Raw genomic sequence first — 20,332 nt, 5'->3', positions numbered from 1 at the left:
AAAAACAGATACGGATAATTTTATTTAAAATCAAATATATTAATTTTTGAAACTTAAGTGTGTAATGAGGTTGATCAAAACTAATGCAAACAGTGGCTATCTCTGAGTGATATTCTACAGATAGTTTGTATTTTATTCTTCTGCTCAGTCATGTTTTCTAAATTTCTGTATTGAGCCTGTATTGTTTCCGTAGTTAGGAAAGAAACTAGTTAAAACAAACCAATCCCATCTAGTAATTTCAGCCAGCTCATTATGAAAGGCTAAGCTAATTTGTGTGGCTCTTTCTGTTTTCTCCCTATTGAGGCTAGAAAGAGGAACTTTTTTGCTTTTCCAAATGTTCAATTTATTTCTTAATTTAAACTTAGTGAGTTTACCCCAAAGATCAAATGATCAACGATAATTCCCCAATTTAATTGTGAATAGTGTGACAGAAAAAAGGTTGTTAGACTTTAAAAAATTAACTTGAAATTCCTGTGAATTTAATTTACTTCATATATGTGTATATATGTATATCTATGTATTTTTCTTCTTTTCTGCATTCTCAGTCCTTATTATAGTGGTTTCTAAACTTTGGCGCTTTTCAATATCCTGTGGTCGTTTGTTTGATGTTGCCCTAACCTCAGTTTCCTAAATGATTTTCACATATTCTTTATGTTTAAGATAATAAAAACAAATTTATATTTTAAAAAATGTTGTGGTCAAGAGAAAACAAGAATTACTCCCATTATCTCTTATTTATCTAGATATTAAGAGATACCTGTTCATTGATATGACTTTCTTTAAAACCTCATTAGAAAATATTTATTGGAATGATTCATCCTTAGCCCCGAAGTATTCTAATCAGGTTTTAAATAGCAGTAGCTATTTTCAATATTTTAAACTGTGAAAGATTGACCCTGGTATTGAAAAGGGAAGCCCAGATTCTTTTTATTGATTTTGGAAACCCAGCAAGATTCTGCTGTTCTTTTCCCTTGGGGAGAGGGTGGGGGACTGACCCCATCCGCTGGGGGAGGGGAGGGGAAAGTCTGGGCTGGACTTGGGATTCCAAAGGGGTAGATGCCCTAATTCCGAAAATTCGGACATTTATATGCAAATCATCTGGCCAAAAATGCAGATTCTGTGTGCTAGTGGGGGTGGTGGGTGGTGGGTGTGTGAGAGAGAGAGACATGTATTCATTTAGGGATTATCTTCTCCATTCTAGGTCTTTCATATTTGTAATCTGTTGTGAATTGTTCACATTAGGCCATAAAATTATTAGGGAGGGATGATTGTCTAGTTTTATGAGTTTTTCATCAGGTTACATAAACGTACTAACTCCAAATATATAGTAAATATGTTCTGATGAAACACTACATTGTTTAATTTTTTGTTACCACAGTTAGAAAAAAATAGTACAGAGACATTTTTCAACATGTGACTGCTCCTTTTGAGCGGAGGCGAGCTGTGGGCCTTTGACCTGTGCTTGGGCACTTCCACCACCTCAGAGACACTGCCTTCTCCCACCCTGTGGCCTCAGCCTAGAGCACCCGCTCCTTTGTTCTCCGAGACCTGGCCTTGGACTTGGAGGAGTGAGTTTGGCTCTCAGCTAGACCTTGGCCTGCCCAGCAGAGGCCCGTATTAAAGATTATTGCTGTCGTTTGCTTAGAGGCTTAATACAGAGCATATAATATGACAATAGAGCAAAGATTTGTCAGTCTTGCTTAGTGCGTTGTTTGATGCATGCATTTTTTAATGTAAGCATGCATTCATTTTTTTCTTATATTCATTTTGAATCACTTTTTCATTCATTCTTTGAGTTACTTTACCCATAAAATGACAGTCTTGACCCATGAAAATATCTTTATGGGTAGGTGGGTTGCTTGAATAATCTCTCCTCTAATTAGTTGCCTTCTTGCCTAGGTAGATTTTTCCTCTGAAATTTACCAATTTGTCTTTGTTTTGGGGGGATTTTGCTTTGTGTCTCGTTTGCCTTGATTTCGTTGTTGAGGATTTTGTCCTGCTGAGTAGGACAGGGAGATCTTTCTGCTTGGTAAAGATGGGGAAGCAGTTGGGGAAACAGCTGTTGTAACAAACAGTGAGCCTGCTTTGCTGGTTAATGTGAGCTGTTTGCTCTTTGAAAAGCAGCTGCTGAAGTCTGTCCTATAATTCGATTGGGAGCACAGGAAACTATCTTACGTTTGAATTTAAACATTCTGTAGCTTGGTCATTTCAGCTTGTTGTCATTGCTGTTTCTTCACATGCACAGGACTACCTTTTCACTGCAGCTTTCCATCATGCATTAAAGATGCAAGAGGAAGCCAGCCTGCAAAAGGAGGAACTGTGAGGAGCTGGGCAGGGCGAAGCAATCCGGGCAGCCGTCTTTGAGTTGCTTTTCCCCCAGTGAGATGAAGTATCTTTTTCCTCTTACATAAGCAGTCTTCCATCATCTGCAGATCTGTCCCATGCTGACCTGAGTGTTCCTCCATTTCCCTGCTAGTTCTTAACCCCTAGATCCGTCCTATGTTCTTTTTAACTGTGACCTTTGGGTGTATTTTGTTTCTCTAGCTTCAACACCTTTGTTTTTGGGGTTTTGGGTATAATTTATAGTGGGTATAATTTATTTTGGGTATAATATATAATTAAAGGTTACAGACAGTAATTATTCAAGAAATGTATTTCCCCTGTTGGACAGAAATGCTCATGTAACTGTCGTCATGCCCTCGTTGGGTAGTTTAGGTCACAAAGATGTATTTTAACAAACGAAGGAACTGTGGCACTGTATGATTCAGTGCATTTAGTGGAGGGTCAGACACATTCTCTATGTCTGTAGATTTCAGTGTTCTTTCTTTTTTACAAAGACCCTCTTATTAAGAGGCTAACATTGTATTGTCACAGTCACCCCAAAGGCTTTGTTTCACGTTGAGTGTAGTTGATATTTGGATTTAGGACTCTGAAAGGCAAAAAGTAACTTTGCTTTTGGTTTTCCTCATTGTTATATACAAATTTCAGTGTGTGCCTGCTAGTGTCTCTCTTTTTGGTAGGTGAAGGTAGAGAGCACTAGTCAGGAAGCCTGGGCCCTCGTCCTGTCCACTGGCTTGGGAGCTTCTGGACTAGGTTCTGCGGTCAGGGCCTCAGAGACCTCATCTACACAGTGACTAGGAGGTTGCCAGGGCTCTTCGGTCTCTAACAGTCCACGGTTCTTGCCCTGTGTTTGTAAATTACAGCAGTCATTAGAGCCTAGTGAGGGTAGAAGTGTGGGAGAACCCAGGTTTTCTTGAAGCTGGACATTGGACTAACTGAAGACATTGATACTTGACGCTTCATTACAGTCAGTTAAAGTGAAGGCTCAGGGTATAGTTTGAGAGCGAGTCTTTCTGGGAGTTATGGATACCCTTGAATTAATGTACCTCAGCCACCTTCTTATTTTTCTACTTCCGTGTCTTCTTGTACTTTCTTTTTCTCTTAGATAACTGACTAAAACTGTTTTCTTTACTTTCCTGACCATATTTTGACAAAGAAGTAGACTGGATAGGAATATAAAAGGAGCTGGTGTATTTTAGGGGATTTAAAGGTTAACATATTGGCCACATCTACACACACTGGCGTTGTCTTGAGGGTCGTGTGCTTGGAGAAGCAGCACACGTGAATCAGGCTGTGCAGCTACTTACTCTTTCTACAACTTCCCGTCCAAGTCAGACTCCTGATGGTTGGTTGGTTGATTTGTTTTTAAAAGAAACCCTGCTGAATCCACTTTGGACAAGGCTTAAAATGAGTCAGTGGCCAGAACACATTCTCTACCATCCCTTGGGCTGCCTGCCTCGTTGAGGGTACATGAAACGACTGCGGAGGCAGGACAGCGGCATGGACAGCATTGGTCTGCAGGCCAGGGAAGGGCTCAAGCTGTCAGGAGAGCAGGGCGGCCTTGCCTTTCCACCCTGTTTGATAAAAAGTTCCTGTCCTGTTTGGGCCCAGAGTTGGTTAGTCAGGGTGAGGAGAGGATGCAAAACTTGTTGTTAACTGGCAGGGAGACCTGGGAGGGGATTTTGAGTCATTTAATGATCTTTCTTCCTTCCTATCCCCATCCCCAGTACTTTATCCGTTTTTGAAGTGATCTTGCTTTCCACTGCAGGAGAGCTGGGGGTGGTAGGTATTCTTTAGGAAAGGGTAGCTTCGGGCTGGCCCCGTGGCTTAGCGGTTAAGTGTGTATGCTCCGCTACTGGCGGCCCGGGTTCGGATCCCGGGCGCGCACGGACGTACCGCTTCTCCGGCTATGCTGAGGCCGCGTCCCACATACAGCAACTAGAAGGATGTGCAACTATGCACATACAACTATCTACTGGGGCTTTGGGGAAAAAAAAAAAAGGCGGAGGATTGGCAATAGACCTTAGGTCAGAGCCGGTCTTCCTCAGCAAAAAAAAAGAGGAGGATTAGCATGGATGTTAGCTCAGGGCTGATATTCCTCACAAAAAAAAAAAAAAAGGAAAGGGTAGCATTGTTAATGCTGGGAGAGATATAGTAGGAAGCTGTATTCTAGAAATGGGTCTTAATTTGTAAGAGGGAGCTCTCCTCAACTAGAAATAGGATTATATATTTTAAAATTAGCAAGTGAAAGGAAGTGACCAGATAATGCCAGGAGAATTATTAATTATTTAAGACTCTAAATATGCTTTGTGAACTTAAACTACATGAATTCTCCGTGGCTTCTGGAAGGAAGGGTTGTACTCCGTTTGGAAGAAGAGAGGGCAAAATATGTTGGTATAGTGTATCTGGTGACGATGTGATAGGCTTGTAAATCTTCATATTGGGTTTTAAATTCCACAGCCTCAGTTTTTCGTTTAGTGGCACCGAAGGGAGTTAACAGGATGAGCTCCAAAGGAGTGCCGATTTACTGTAGAACTTTCCGTGTTAGAAGCAATAGAAGCTGGGGAGTTTTACCAGTAACCTTTGGGAACTGCTCTGTCTTCCTGCCAGAGGCCCTTACAAGCAGCTGATTCTCCACTGAAGAGGAAGTCATAGGAAACAGCAAAGGAGCAAGTTTGAACTTGGTGGTCGTTGGTTGGTAGGAGGTGCCTAGATGGCAGAACTAAAATCTTTAGGTGGAAATTAAAGAAAAGTGGATTTCAAATCAGTGTAAAGAATGACTTGACAATAGCCAAGACCAGCAAAAAGGGAAAGCTATTTTGTGAGGCAGAGGCTTTTGTCATTACAGATATTAAAGGAAGTTTAGAGTGGCCTTTTTGGGGAAATATTCTAGGGTAGGGATCAGCAAACTTTTCCTGTAAAGGGTCAGATAGTAAATATTTTAGGCTTTTTGGCCCTGTGGCCTTTGTTGCAACTGCTCAGCTCTGCCCTTGTAGTGCAAAGGCGACCAAAGGCAGCATGTGAACAGAGGGGCCTGGCTGTTGTCTTAGGCTGCTCGGGCTGCCATGACAGAGTACCATAGACGGAGTGGCTTCAACAGCAGAAATTGATTTCTCAGAGTTCTGGGAGCTAGGAAGTCCAAGGTCAAGGTGCTGGCTGATTAAGTTTGCGGTCAGGGCTCTCTTCCTGGCTGGCAGATGCCACCTTTCTTGCTGTGTCCTCACATGATGGGGGTGGGGTGGGGAGAGAAAGAAAGGTAGATAGATAGGTAGATCTCTTCCTCTTCCTCTTCTTTTTTTTTTTTTGTGAGGAAGATCAGCCCTGAGCTAACATCCATGCTAATCCTCCTCTTTTTTTTTGCTGAGGAAGACCGGCTCTGACCTAAGGTCTATTGCCAATCCTCCTCCTTTTTTTCCCCAAAGCCCCAGTAGATAGTTGTATGTCATAGTTGCACATCCTTCTAGTTGCTGTATGTGGGATGCCACCTCAGTGTGGCCACAGAAGTGGTGCGTCGGTGCATGCCCGGGATCCAAACCCGGGCTGCCAGTAGCAGAGTGTGCGCACTTAACTGCCAAGCCACAGGGCCGGCCCCAATCTCTTCCTCTTCTTATAAGGCCACAGTCCTGTCAGATTAGGGTACCACCCTTATGACCTCATTTATCTTAATTACCTCAAGATCTTTTCTCCAAATATAATCACATTGGGGATTAGGGCTTCAACATATTAATTTTTTGTGGGGGGTAGGGGGGAGACACAGTTCAGTCCATAATAGCTGTGCTCCAATAAAATTTTATTTATAAAAATAGGAGGTAGGCCAGATTTGGCCCAAGGACCATAGTTGGCCAGCCTAAGGTCTAGAGGGAATCAGACATCACCAGAAAGTAGGCTAGGTGAGCCTTCAGCATACTTCTAGTGCGAAAGTTCTATGAATCTGTGCTGTTGTGCTTGAAGACTCAGCCAAAAGACATATTTGATGTCGATCAGAGCTCGATGTCGGTAGAACAAATGCTCCCCTATGTAATAAGACCCCCTCACCACCGTAAAAATCTTGAGCACCACTAAAACATGGTTTTGGGGAAATTGTTTGGGTGAAATGGGCATAACTTAGGGGTTAAGTGTACAGTGTCTGGTTTAAGACTGTCTTGGTTCATATCCAAGCTCTGCCACTTAACTAGCTGTGTGACATTGGGCAAGTTACCTAACTTCTCTATGCCTCAGTTTTCTCATCTCATATGAAATGATGATAATAGAATTTACCTTATAGCCATGTTGTGATGCTTAAGTAAGTTAATACATGTTGCGAGCATAAAACAATGCCTAGCTCGTCGTAAGGTCTTGATAAATGTTATCTATTATTATTTGTTGAAATAAGAGACAGTAAGGGAAGCCAGAGGGAATATGATAGGGAGCTAAAGGACACGTAACTGTCAAAGATTTAGGGATATTTTAGAAAATAAATAGCTTTGAATAAGATTGGAGTGTGTGATTCTATTTAAATACAATAAAAATGCCGTAAAGGGAAAACTGAGAGACTTACTGTATACTTGGTAGGAGAAAAGTATCTTTATCAAAAAGATGTGGTTGTCTTGGTATGTTTCGTTGTTTCTTAGGAAAACTTGGAGGCTATGGGTGGGTAAACTGCAAAATTGGCTGGGTCAGAACAAACCTGATTCAGGGCTCATTGACTAGTGTTCCTAAGTATGAATCATTCAATAAATAAAAACAGTTCTTAAGTCCTGGATTAGTTTTACTTCCGTGTGCATGAAAGCCATCTGTCCTTCTGGCTGGTGTGAGGTGCAGATGGTGAGATGTGGTGTGGCCGTCTTGAGGACAGGTCTCCTGTGCGTCTACATTTGTAAGGAATGCTAGGTGCTAAGTCTTTCGTCATTGATCAGCACACAAACTTATCTTTTCTTTCTTTTGCAGTAAAGCCATGATTATCAGTCCCCTCCTTATTGTAGGAGAAGGGTCCCTAAGATATTTCTCAGCTGATAACCTTCTCCTGTCCCTTCTTCAGAGAGAAAAATAGAAGCCACTAAACAGGAACTCCCTCAGTTTCTTGCCATGAAGCATACAAACTTAAGTGCACCTGCACCAGTCACTACTCTTCTCCTTTTGGTGACAGTAAAGAATGAGAACTTTCGTTGGTGGCTCTGGCACACTGCCCATCCAGGCTGTTTGGGCACTTCGTCTCTGGTTTCTCCTGTGTAACCTGAAAAATATGGGTCTGCTTTTCTACCCTGCCCTTGCCCAAAGCCTGCCTTGACATATTGTCTTGTTAAAAACCCAGACCAGAGCCAGCCCAGAGGGCCTAGTGGTTAAAGTTCGGTGTTCTCACTGCTGTGGCGGCCCGGGTTCATTTCCTGGTTGCAGAACCACACCACCTGTCTGTCAGTTGCCGTGCTGTGGCAGTGGCTCACATAGAGGAACTAGGAGGACTTACAACTAGAATACACAACCATGTACTGGGGCTTTGGGGAGGGGAAAAAAAAAAAGAGGAAGAGGGGCCGGCCCGGTGGCGCAAGCGGTTAAGTGTGCGCGCTCCGCTGCGGCGGCCCGGGGTTCGCTGGTTCGGATCCTGGGCGCGCACCGACGCACTGCTTGGCAAGCCATGCTGTGGCGGCGTCCCATATAAAGTGGAGGAAGATGGGCACGGATGTTAGCCCAGGGCCGTCTTCCTCAGCAAAAAAAGAGGAGGATTGGCGGATGTTAGCACAGGGCTGATCTCCTCACAAAAAAAAAAAAGAGGAAGATGGGCAACAGATGTTAGCTCAGTGCGACTCTTTCCCTGCAGCAACAACAGAAAAGACATTTCTTAATTTAAAACAAACAAAAACACAAAGACAATTCTGGAGACGTTAAACAAACAATGTAAATTTAATGGATGATGGAGGGAGGGGTTGTATTGCACATAATATAAAACACTGCTTCAAAACCCTCTTGAAACGTTCTGCGCCATCCCCAGACTCCACACCCCAAGTCCCGTTCCTTAGCAGCTGCCTCTTCTTTCTTTTCTCCCCATCACCTTCCTCTTAGCCTTGCTCCCTCTTCTTTCTCTTTTCCTCCTCTCCATTCCTGGGTTTTCCAGATGGCACTTCCCATCCCATTGTGCACAGATAGAAGTTTCGTGTCTCTGCTTCTTCCGTTTGCATCCTGGTATGTCACTGTGCTGGGGCCCCTAGTGATTTATTTTTAAAATGCAAATCTGATCATGCATCCTTTTTGATGAAAAATCCTCAGTGGCTCCCCACTGATCTAGAGTGAGGTTGCCAGACTCCACACACAAGCCAGCGTGAGCTGGACCTGCGTGCACCTCCGTCGTGCTGCTCGCCCTTGCTGGTTTCGTCACCGCTCAGGTCCTCGCTGTGGCATGGCTCTTTCTCATTGACGGCTCTTCACACTTGCTTTTGCGGGGCTGGAATACTTGGCGTCTTCCTCTAAACTTAGCTAAAGCGTCCTTCTGGGCTCACCTAGATAGCTCACCCTCTGTAAGTTAGGTGTCCTTCCTTCTGGTGAATATTTTCTTGGAACAGCCTTTTATTTCTCCCATCTTAGTGTTGTCACAATTTTGTACTCATCTTTATCTCGTTAGACCACTCATGAAGGCAGGGGCCATGTTTATCCTGGTCACTGTTTAATTCCCATCACTTAGAAAGGTCCGTGGCACATGGAAGGAGCTCAGTAAATACTTCTTGGGTAAATACGCTACGTTTAAAATACACCTCTTTTTTCACATTTGATTAATTCTAATACATCTAAGTTTATACTTTATCATATGGCTTAAAAATGCTCAGTATTTTTACTTTATGAAAAGGAACAGGCATGTATCAATCTTGGAAAATTTATGCTATCTTTTCATTTGTAATTTTCTATTTGTGCTCTACTTGTAAAGTTTTTATGACTTATGATGGTAACATTTTTAGAGTAGAAGTATATATAAAATATATAATTTTGGTTCTTCTTTAGAATGAAGGATTAAATTCTAAAGATCAAAAGAGAATGTCTATGTACTTTTTATCATGACAGCACTTGTGAAACACTTACTAGTTCAGAAGCTGCTTTGGCCTTTTCTTCAATGAATCCTAAGGCGTGAGCGATAATGCTTAGCATGTTATATATATATGTTTTTTCTTGTCTTTATGCCGTAGATAACCGTGCCCAGGAGTGGAATCTTGAAATAGAGTCTTCTTTTGATGTTGTCAGCTCAAAGCCAGTTTATGGTCAAGTGATTGTAGCCCTCCCTAAACTGCAAACACAGCAGACGCACAGCATTGACCTTCAGCCTGGGGAGAGGATTGTTGAGCTCTTTGTGAAAATTAACAAGGTGAATGATGGCACTTCCTGAGAAGTACTAGATGAAAAGCAATGCTGTTCAAAAGAAATGGTTAGAAAGAATGGACTGAGTATGAAAGAAAAATGTAGTTTTTCCATTTTCTCCTTCACTTTTAACGTATCATATATTTTTTGTGTGTGTGAGCTAAGGAATGATTTTCCCAAATTTTAAGATTAAGAAAATGGAGAATATGTGATTAATTTGGCGTGCTTTCCTCCCAAGAAGTCAGATGTGTTATATTTTAATCTTTCTGCAGTATTTGCAGTATCCTAAATCCAAAATGCATTCTAAGCATTATATTTAAATACAGTGAATATTTTTGGTACCTGTAAATTATTTTGAATATTGGTGCTTATTCTACACACAGAATTCTAATTCTAAACTCCTCTTTCCTGGGTAGGCATGGGCTGGATTTTACTTTTTCTTTGTCTTTCTTTTTATTCTTCTAATTGATAATTGTGGACTGAAAAGGTTGGAGCAAGTTAACGTTCAGTAACTGTTCAGATAAAGTAGAAACTCAAAGGGTTTCTAGTTTTGGGCTTGAAAGAAGAGTCAGTCTCATAGTCCCGTTCTGCATGTTGAGAATGAGGAATAAATGCAAGTTTGAGTGTTACAAATGGGAAGAGTTGTGTTTCTGAATATCTGTGTTGTTCTGTTCTTTCCCTTCTCTTTTGGTATATTAATATGCTAAAACCTAGCATGTTGATTTTTAAATATGATCTATGGATTGGTACAGTTTGGCATGATACAGGGAGCGAGATTTATATTGTCTTAGAAACTAGAATTTCTGTGCTTGACTCTGAAAAATTGATATAATGCTCTGAATCACTATACTATTTTGCTGAAAATATGCCACAGATTTCTTAGAATGACTTATATTATTTTTTAAAAGAATATTGCTGTAGAAACTTGGTGGCCTCATGGACATGGAAACCAGACTGGGTACAACATGACAATTCTTTTTAAACTGGATGGAGGCTTAAGTATTGAAAAATCAGCTAAGGTAAGCAAATATTTTGTGAAAAAAAATATATTTCTTATCAAAATAGCAATACAGATCTTTGTAGGAAAAGAAGAAACCAATAAAGCTCCTGTAACCCCACTACTCAGAGATAATCACTAGTAACAGTTATATGCATTCAAAAGCTTCTGTTTGTGTGTGCGCGCGTACGTGTGTATGTATGTATTTATTTTTATGGAGGTCACATTGGTTTATAACATATAAATTTCAGGTGTACATCATTATATTTCAGCTTCTGTATAGACTACATCATGTTCACCACCAAAAGTCTAGTTGCCATCCATCACCGTACACATGTGCCCCTTTACCCCTTTCACCTTCCCCCCACCCCCTTCCCCTCTGTTAATGACTAATTCATTCTCTGTATCTATGTGTTTGTTTGCTTATCTTCCACATATGAGTGAGGTTGTATGGTATTTGTCTTTCTCTGTCTGACTTACTTTGCTTAGCAAAATACCCTCAAGGTCCATCCATGTTGTCGCAAATCGCAAGATTTCATCTCTTTTTTTGGCTGAGTAGTATTCCATTGTGTATATTTATAGGTAGATATATTTATATCTATATATATATTTGTACCACGTCTTCTTTATCCATTCCTCTGTTGATGGGCATACAGATTGTTTCCAAGTCTTGGCTATGGTGAATGTTGCTGCAGTGAACGTAGGGATGCATAAATCTCTTCGAACTGTTGATTTCATGTGTTTTGGATAAATACCCAGAAGCGGAATAGCTGGATCTTATGGTAGTTCTATTTTTAATGTTTTGAGGAATCTCCATACTTTTTTTCAATGTGGCTGCACAGCAGTGGATGAGGGGTTCCTTTTCTCCACATCCTCTCCAATACTTGTTATTTCTTGTCTTGGTAATTATAGCCATTCTGACGGGAGTGAGGTGATATCTCATTGTAGTTTTGATTTGCATTTCCCTAATAATTAGTGATGTTGAACATCTTTTTATGTGCCTATTGGCCATCTGTGTATCTTCTTTGGAAAAATGTCTGTTCAGATCCTCTTCCCATTTTTTAATCAGGTTGTTTTTTTTCTTTTTTGTGTTTTTTTTTGTGAGGAAGATCAGCCCTGAGCTAACATCCATGCTAATCCTCCTCTTTTTGCTGAGGAAGACTGGCTCTGACCTAACATCTGTTACCAATCCTCGTTTTTTTCCCCCCAAAGCCCCAGTAGATAGTTGTATGTCATAGTTGCACATCCTTCTAGTTGCCATATGTGGGATGTGGCCTCAGCATGGCTGGAGAAGTGGTGCATTGGTGCGCGCCCGGGATCCGAACCTGGCCCACCAGTAGCGGAGTGCACGCACTTAACCACTAAGCCATGGGGCCGGCCCAGGTTGTTTGTTTTTTGTTGTTGAGCTGTATGAGTTTTTTTTTATATATTTTGGATATTAACCCTGTTTCTGATATATGATTTGCAAGTGTCTTTTCTCAATTGACAGGTTGTCTTTTCATTTTGTTGATGATATCTTTTGACGTTCAGAAGCTTTTTAGTTTGATGTAGTCCCATTTGTTTATTTTTTCTTTTGTTTCTCTTGCCTGAGGAGTCATGATGTTCAAAAAGATACTGCTAAGACCAATGTCAGAGAGCATACAGCCTATGTTTTCTTTTAAGAGTTTTATAGTTTCAGGTTGTACATTCAAGTCTTTAATCCATTTTGAGTTGATTTTTGTGAATGGTGTAAGATAATGGTCTCCTTTCATTCTTTTGCATGTGGCTGTCCAGTTTTCCCAACACCATTTGTTGAAGAGACTTTCCTTTCTCCATTGTATGTTCTTGGCTCCTTTGTCAAAGATTAGCTGTCCATAGATGTGTGGGTTTATTTCTGGGCTTTCGATTCTATTCCATTGATCTGTGTGTCTGTTTTTGTGCCAGTACCATGCTGTTTTGATTACTGCTGTTTTGTAGCATATTTTGAAGTGAGGGATTATGATGCATCCAGCTTTGTTCTTTTTTCTCAGGATTGCTTTGGTTATTCAGGGTCTTTTGTTGTTCCATATAAATTTTAGGATTCTTTGTTCTATTTTGGTGAAGAATGTCATTGGGATTCTGATTGGGATTGTACTTAATCTGTAGACTGCTTTAGGTGATATGGACATTTTAACTATGTTTATTCTTCCAATCCATGAGCATGGAATATCTTTCCATTTCTTTATATCTTTGATTTCTTTCACTAATGTCTTACAGTTTTCAGTGTATAGATCTTTCACCTCCTTGGTTAAATTTATTCCTAGGTATTTTATTCTTTTTGTTGTGATTGTAAATGGGATTGTATTCTTGATTTCTCTTTCTGCTAGTTTGTGGTTAGTGTATAGAAATGCAACTGAGTCATAATTTTTCATTCATTATCTTTGTTCTGTTTTTCGGGCACTACTGTTAGTCAGATATTGGACCTCCTGGACTGAGCAATATTCTTAGATTTCCCCTTCTATATTCCATCTTATCTTTTTTTTTTTTGTAAGCTGGCTGTTTTTATTTATTTATTTATTTATTTTTTGTGAGGAAGATCAGCCCTGAACTAACATCTGTGCTAATCTTCCTCTTTTTGCTGAGGAAGACCGGCTCTGAGCTAACATCTATTGTGAATCCTCCTCCTTTTTTTTTTTTTTTTTTCCCCCAAAGCCCCACTAGATAGTTGTATGTCATAGTTGCACATCCTTCTAGTTGCTGTATGTGGGACGTGGCCTCAGCATGGCGGGAGAAGCGATGCGTCGGTGCGCACCTGGGATCCGAACCCGGGCCGCCAGGAGCGGAGCTCGCGCACTTAACTGCTAAGCCACGGGGCCGGCCTCATCTTATCTTTTTATTCTATCTTCTGGAAGATTTACTTGATTTTATCTTCAATTTTTTAATTAGGTATTTTATTTTTGTTATTACTTAAAACATTTTTTAAAGTTTTTTGTTATTTTAAAAATTGCATCCTATTTGTATTTTATGGTTATAATATCTTCTCATTTCTCTTAAAGATTTTATTTATTTATTTTAAGTATTTTTGAAGTTTTCTCGGCATTGTTTTTGTTTTCCACATTCCTTTATTTCTTCTATTTGTTTTCGTCTCTGTCTTTCCCATTAGAGACTTTCCTTGAATGTCTAGTGATCCTTGGTGTCCGTTCATTCTGAGGATTAAGGCACAGAAAAACAGATGAGAAGCCCTATATGAGCTTCACTGTTCAATATTCAGGTGGAAACAGCTTTATCATGTGGTGCTGCCCACATATCAGTAGCTGTAGATCTTGTGTGTGTGTGTGTGTGTATGTGTGTGTCTGTCTGTCTGTATAGCTTTGCCAGTGGGGACATTTTTCAGTCTCTTGCCTAAGGATATAAGACTGGTTGTTACCATTCAAGGAGTCTAGTGGCAGAAGAGGATTAAAGTTCTGACCGTCGTGCGTAGAGTTTCATCAGCCCCCTCTCGCGGTGTGCTTCATATCCTCAAGCCTCTGATTCTGAAAGTCAAAATGATGGGTGAGCTTCAGGATCCCTTCTCCTAAACAATGTACTTGAATTCTGCTGTTAGAATTCAAATATCTTATAGGTCATTATGCATAAAACTGCCTCTCCATGTCACTTTAAAAATATGAAAATTGAGTCAGGATTGGAGTGGAGCTATCAGGAAAAATAGCCCCTGTCCTCTAAAGTGATGCTCTCAAAGTACCTCTGGAGAAGGATGAGCCACCCTCCCCCCCGCAACTCTCAGGGACTGATACTTGAGAAAAATACAATAAAAATGTTTCCCCCGAAGACATAACCATCTGTTTTGCCTCTAAATTTATGAATAAGCCTTATGGCAACCTCAGCTGGAGGATGTTGAAGGAAAAAATTTGACTTTATTTGACTTTTTGAACATCTTTTCCTGTGCCTATTGGCCATCTGTTCATCTTCCTTGGAAAAATGTCTGTTCATAGCCTCTGCCCATTTTTTTTTTTTTGTGAGGAAGATCGGCCCTGAGCTAACATCTGCCAATCCTCCTCTTTTTGCTGAGGAAGACTGTCCCTGGGCTAACATCCATGCCCATCTTCCTCCACTTTATATGGGACGCCGCCACAGCATGGCTTGACAAGCGGTGTGTCGGTGTGCGCCCAGGATCTGAACTGGCAAACCCCGGGCCGCCACAGCGGAGTGCGCGCACCTAACCACTTGCGCCACCGGGCCAGCCCCTACCTCTGCCCATTTTTTGATCAGGTTGTTTGTTTTTTTGTTGTTCAGTTGTGTGAGTTCTTTATATATTGTGGAGATTAACCCCTTGTTGGATATATGATTTGCAAATATTTTCTCCCAGCTGGTGCATTGTCTCTTCATTTTGATCCTGGTTTCATTTACCTTGCAGAAGCTCTTTAGTCTGATAAAGTCCGACTTGTTTATTTTTTCTTTTGTTTCTCTTGTCCGTGTAGAGATGGAATTTGAAAAGACCCCTCTATGACTGATGTCAAAGAGTGTACTGCCTATATTTTCTTCCAGGAGTTTTATAGTTTCAGGTCTTAGCTTCAGGTCTTTGATCCATTTTGAGTTAGTTTTTTTGTATGGTGAAGGAAGATGGTCTACTTTCATTCTTTTGCATATAGCTGTCCAGTTTTCCCAGCACCATTTATTGAAGAGACTTTCCTTTTTCTATGCTATGTTCTTAGCTCCTTTGTCGAAAATTAGCTGTCCACAGATGTGTGGTTTTATTTCTGGGCTTTCAATTCTGTTCCATTGATCTGTGTGTCTGTTTTTGTACCAGTACCATGCTGTTTCAATTACTATAGCTTTGTAGTGTGTTTTGAAGTCAGGGATTGTGATGCCTCCAGCTTTGTTCTTTTCTCTCAGGATGGCTTTGGCTATTCAGGGTCTTTTGTTTCCTCATATGAATTTTAGGATTCTTTGTTCTATTTCCGTGAAGAATGTCATTGGGATTGCATTGAATCTGTAGATTGGTTTAGGTAGTATGGACATTTTAACTATGTTTATTCTTCCAATCCATGAACATGGAATATCTTTCTATTCCTTTATGTCATCATCGATTTCTTTCAATAAGGTCTTATCGTTTTCATATAGTTTTAAATATATTCCTAGATATTTTATTCTTTTTGTTGCAATTATAAATGGGATTGTCTTCTTTAGTTCTCTTTCTGTTAGTTCCTTATTAGAGTATAGAAATGCAGTTGATTTTTGTAAGTTGATTTTGTACCCTGCAACTTTGCTGTAGTTGTTGATTATTTCTAATAGTTTTTCGATGGATTCTGTAGCGTTTTCTATATATAAAATCATGTCGTTGGCAAACAGTGAGAGTTTCACTTCTTTGTTGCCTGTTTGGATTCCTTTTTCTTGCTTGCTCTGGGCAAAACCTCCAGTACAATATGGAATAAGAGTGGCGAGAGTGGGCACCCTTGTCTTGTTCCTGTTCTCAGAAGAATGGCTTTCGGTTTTTCCCCGTTGAGTATGACGTTGGCTGTAGGTTTGTCACTTTCCTTCTTTACCCATTTTGTTGAGAGTTTTTATCATAAATGGATGTTGTATCTTGTCAAATGCCTTCTCTGCATCTATTGAGAAGATCATGTGGTTTTTATTCCTTGTTTTGTTAATGTGGTATATCACATTGATTAATTTGCAGATGTTGAACTATCCCTGTGTCCCTGGTATAAATCCCACTTGATCATAGTGTATGATCTTTGTAATGTATTGCTGTATTCAGTTTGCCAATATTTTGTTGAGGATTTTTGCATCTATGTTCATCAGTGATACTGGCCTGTAATTTTCCTTCTTTGTACGGTCCTTTTCTAGCTTTGGTATCAGGGTGATGTTGGCTTCATAGAATGTGTTAGCAAGAGTTCCATCTTCCTCTGTTTTTTGGAATAGTTGAGAAGGATAGGTATTAAATCTTCTTTAAATGTTTTGTAAAATTCTCCAAGGAAGACATCTGGTCCTGGACTTTTATTTTTTGGGAGGTTTTTGATTACTATTTCAATCTCTTTACTTGTGATTGGTCTGTTCACATTCCCTATTTCTTGATTCAGTTTTGGGAGGTTGTATGACTCTAAGACTTTATCATTTCTTCTAGATTGTACAATTTGTTGGCATATAGTTTTTCATAGTATTCTCTTATAATCCTTTGTATTTCTCTGGTGTCCATTGTAATTTCTCTTCTTTCATTTCTAATTTTATTTATTTGAGCTTTCTCTCTTTTTTTCTTAGTGTGTCTGGCTGAGGGTTTTGCAATTTTATCTTCTCAAAGAACGAGCTCTTTGTTTCGTTGATCCTTTCCACTGTTTTTTTGGTTTCAGTTTTGTTTGTTTCTGCTCTAATTTTTATTATTTCCCTCCTTTTGCTGACTTTGGGCTTTCTTTGTTCTTCTTTTTCTAGTTCTGTTAGGTGTAGTTTAAGGTTGGTTATTTGGGATTTTTCTTGTTTGTTGACATAGGCCTGCATTGCTATGAATTTCCCTCTCAGGACCGCTTTAGCTGCATCTCATATGAGTTGGTATGGTGTATTTTCATTTTCATTTGTCTCCAGATATTTTTTGATTTCTCCTTTAATTTCTTCAATGATCCATTGGTTGTTCAGTAGCATGTTATTTAGTCTCCAGATCTTTATCACTTTCCCAGTTTTTTCTGAGAGTTGGTTTCTAGTTTCGTAGCATTATGGTTGGAAAAGATGCTTATTATGATTTCAATCTTCTTAAATTTATTGAGGCTTGCCTTGTTTCCCAACATATGATCTATCCTTGAGAATGTTCCATGTGTGCTTAAGAAGAATGTGTAATCTGCTATGTTTGGATGGAGTGCTCTATATGTATCTATTAAGTCCATCTCATCTAGTTTTTCATTTAAGTCCACTATTTCCTTGTTGACTTTCTGTCTAGATGATGTATCCATTGATGTAAGTGGGGTGTTAAGATCCCCTACTGTTATTGTGTTGTTGTTAATATCTCCTTTTAGGTTTGTTGCTTTATGTACTTTGGTGCTCCTATGTTGGGTGCATATATATTTATAAGTGATATGTCTTCTTGGTGAAGTGCCCCTTTTATCACTATATATTCCCTCTCTTTGTCTCTCATTACCTGTTTTATCTTGAAGTCTACTTTGTCTGATGTAAGTATGGCTACACCTGCTTTCTTTTGTTTGCCATTAGCTTGGAGTATTGTCTTCCATCCTTTCACTCTGAGCCTGTGTTTGTCTTTAGAGCTGAGATGTGTTTCCTGGAGGCAGCATATTATTGGATCTTGTTTTTTAATCTATCCCACCGCTCTGTCTTTTGATTGTAGAATTCAATGTATTTACATTGAGAGTGATTATTGATGTATGAGGGCTTAATGTTGCTATTTTATCACTCATTTTCCTGTTTTTTTGCATTACCTTCATTTTTCATCCCATATGTTTCAGACTACCGATTCAGTTTGGTTGTTCTGTATGATCATTTTCTTAGTTTTCTCTTTATTTGTCGTATGTGTCTCTGTTCTGATTATTTGTTATTAGTGGTTACCACGAGGTTTGTATAAAAAATCTTGTAGGTGAGATAGTCCATTTTCTGTTGGCCTCTTATTTCCTTAGACTAAGTTGATTCCATCCCTTTCCTCTTCCCCTTCTAAGTTATTATTGTCACAACTTATTCCATCTTGTGTTGTGAGTTTGTGGTTAAAGTGATGAGGTTATATTTATTTTTGGTGTTTTCCTTCCCTTAATCTTTGATGTTATAATTGTTTGCTAACCTATTCTGATAGAGAGCTGCAATTTTTCTGATTTTGTTTACCTATTTTTCTCCTTGCTCAAAGCTTTGTATCCCCTTTGTCTTTTTTTTTTCAGGCATGAGGGCTTTCTTGAGCATTTCTTGTAGTGGGGGTCTTGTGGCAATGAACTCCCTTAGCTTTTGTTTATCTGTGATAGTTATTATTTCTTCATCATATCTGAAGAATATTTTTGCTGGATAGAGTATTCTTGGCTGAAAGTTTTTGTCTTTCAGAATTTTGAATATATTGTTCTGCTCTCTCCTTGCCTGTGTAGTTTCTGCCAAGAAATTGGCTGAGAGCCTGATAGGAATTCCTTTGTATGTTAATTTTTTTTGTCTTGCTGCCCTTAATATTTTTTCTTTACCATTGACTTTTGCCAGCATTACTGCTGTATACCTTGGAGTGAGTCTTTTCATGTTGGTATATTTAGGAGATCTATTGATTTCGTTCATTTGTATTTCCAGCTCCTTCCCCAGGTTTGGGAAGTTCTCAGCTATTATTTCTTTGAACAAGCTCTCTGCTCCTTTTTCCCTCTTTTCTCTCTCTGGAATACCAATAATCCTTATGTTGCATTTCCTAATTGAGTCAGATATTTCTCGGAGAATTTCTTCATTTCTTTTTAGTCTTTGTTCTCTCTCCTCCTCCAGTTGGAGCATTTCTGCATTCCTATCCTCAATATTGCTAATTCTTTCCTCCACATTGTCAGCTCTGTTCTTTAAAGATTCCAGATTTTTCTTTATTTTTTCCATTGTGTTTTTCATCTTCAACACTTCTTATTGGTTTTTCTTTATAGTTTCAATCTCTTTAGTGAAGAAGTTCCTGATTTCATTGAATTGTCCATCTGTGTTTTCTTGTAGTTCATTGATCTTTTTTGTGATAGCTATTTTGAATTCTCTGTTGTTTAGGTTATAAACTTCTGTGCCTTCAGGATTGATTTCTGAGTGCTTGTCATTTTTCTCCTGGTCTGGAGATATAATATATTTTTACATACTGCTTGAGGTTATGGGCTTATTTTTCCTCATCCTGAAAATATGTGGTTGCTGCTTCCACCTGCCTCCACTGGGTGGAGATCAAGGGCTGTGTATTCTGAGCCCTCCCTGATCCACGGTCGCTCTGGCTGACTGGCTGTGCTCGTGCTCCAGGTGAGGGGAGGGGCTCTTCCTTTCCCCTACCCGATCCTGGAGGCTTCTTGCTCTTCCCTCGCTATCTGCTCTCCTGGGGTGCTGGCTTGATGAAGGCACCCCTGCAACAGTTCAGTCCCCTCCATATGGGAATTTCTCAAAGGCTGTGAGAGAACTTGGAGAGCGACGGTTTTCCCTTGGAGGGCCGCCCCTCCCCCTCTCTCTGAGAGCCGTGCAGACCCGGTCCCAGGGTCGCTGTTGTTGGGGAAGGAGAGGAGTTCTCCTTACCTCCTTCCACTTCCTCCAAGGATTCCAGCACCTCCACCTTCAGATATAAGGCTGCGTGGGTCTCTCAGACGTCTTTTGTGTTGTCGTCTATTGGTATTTGAATGTCCTTTTTGTTATATCTTGTGGAGGAGAGTCTAAGGGAGAAAGCTCACTCCACTATGATGCTGACGTCACCTCCAAGAATGATTCTTAAGTTGCTGATTTGGGCCACTGAACAGATGACAATTCTGTTCTTTGAGTTAAAGTACTCAGAAAGAAGACCAGGGTTGAAGGATGGGATAGGGTGGAAGTTATTTCTGTGTTAGATGTGTTTTGTGTGGAGTGATTGGGAGATACCAAAGGAATAATATTTGATGGACATTTCATTATATAGTTCTTGAGCTTAGGAATTAGATCTGTGTTAAAGATATAAATGTGTTGGTCAACAGAATATAGAGAATTGTTGTCATGGGAGGGAGTGAGCTACCTCAGGGACTGTGTGGAGAGGAGGGCTAGGACAGAACCCCAGGGAACTGAACAGTT

General features: G+C 40.0%; 1 protein-coding gene across 1 annotated transcript in view; it reads left to right on the top strand.

Annotated features, from left to right (window-relative positions):
- Window positions 1-20,332, top strand: part of MANBA (mannosidase beta) — a 128,543-nt gene that overhangs the window by 28,718 nt on the left and 79,493 nt on the right. The window contains exons 6-7 of the mRNA XM_058547586.1: window positions 9,489-9,664; window positions 10,566-10,676. Of these exons, the coding sequence (XP_058403569.1) occupies window positions 9,489-9,664; window positions 10,566-10,676 (287 nt within the window). The remainder of the gene's footprint in view (window positions 1-9,488; window positions 9,665-10,565; window positions 10,677-20,332) is intronic.

The sequence above is a fragment of the Diceros bicornis genome, chromosome 8 (assembly GCF_020826845.1).
Source record: "Diceros bicornis minor isolate mBicDic1 chromosome 8, mDicBic1.mat.cur, whole genome shotgun sequence".
Taxonomy (NCBI): domain Eukaryota; kingdom Metazoa; phylum Chordata; class Mammalia; order Perissodactyla; family Rhinocerotidae; genus Diceros; species Diceros bicornis.
Note: the sequence above shows the minus strand (reverse complement) of the source record. Positions and strands in the feature narration are given on the sequence as shown.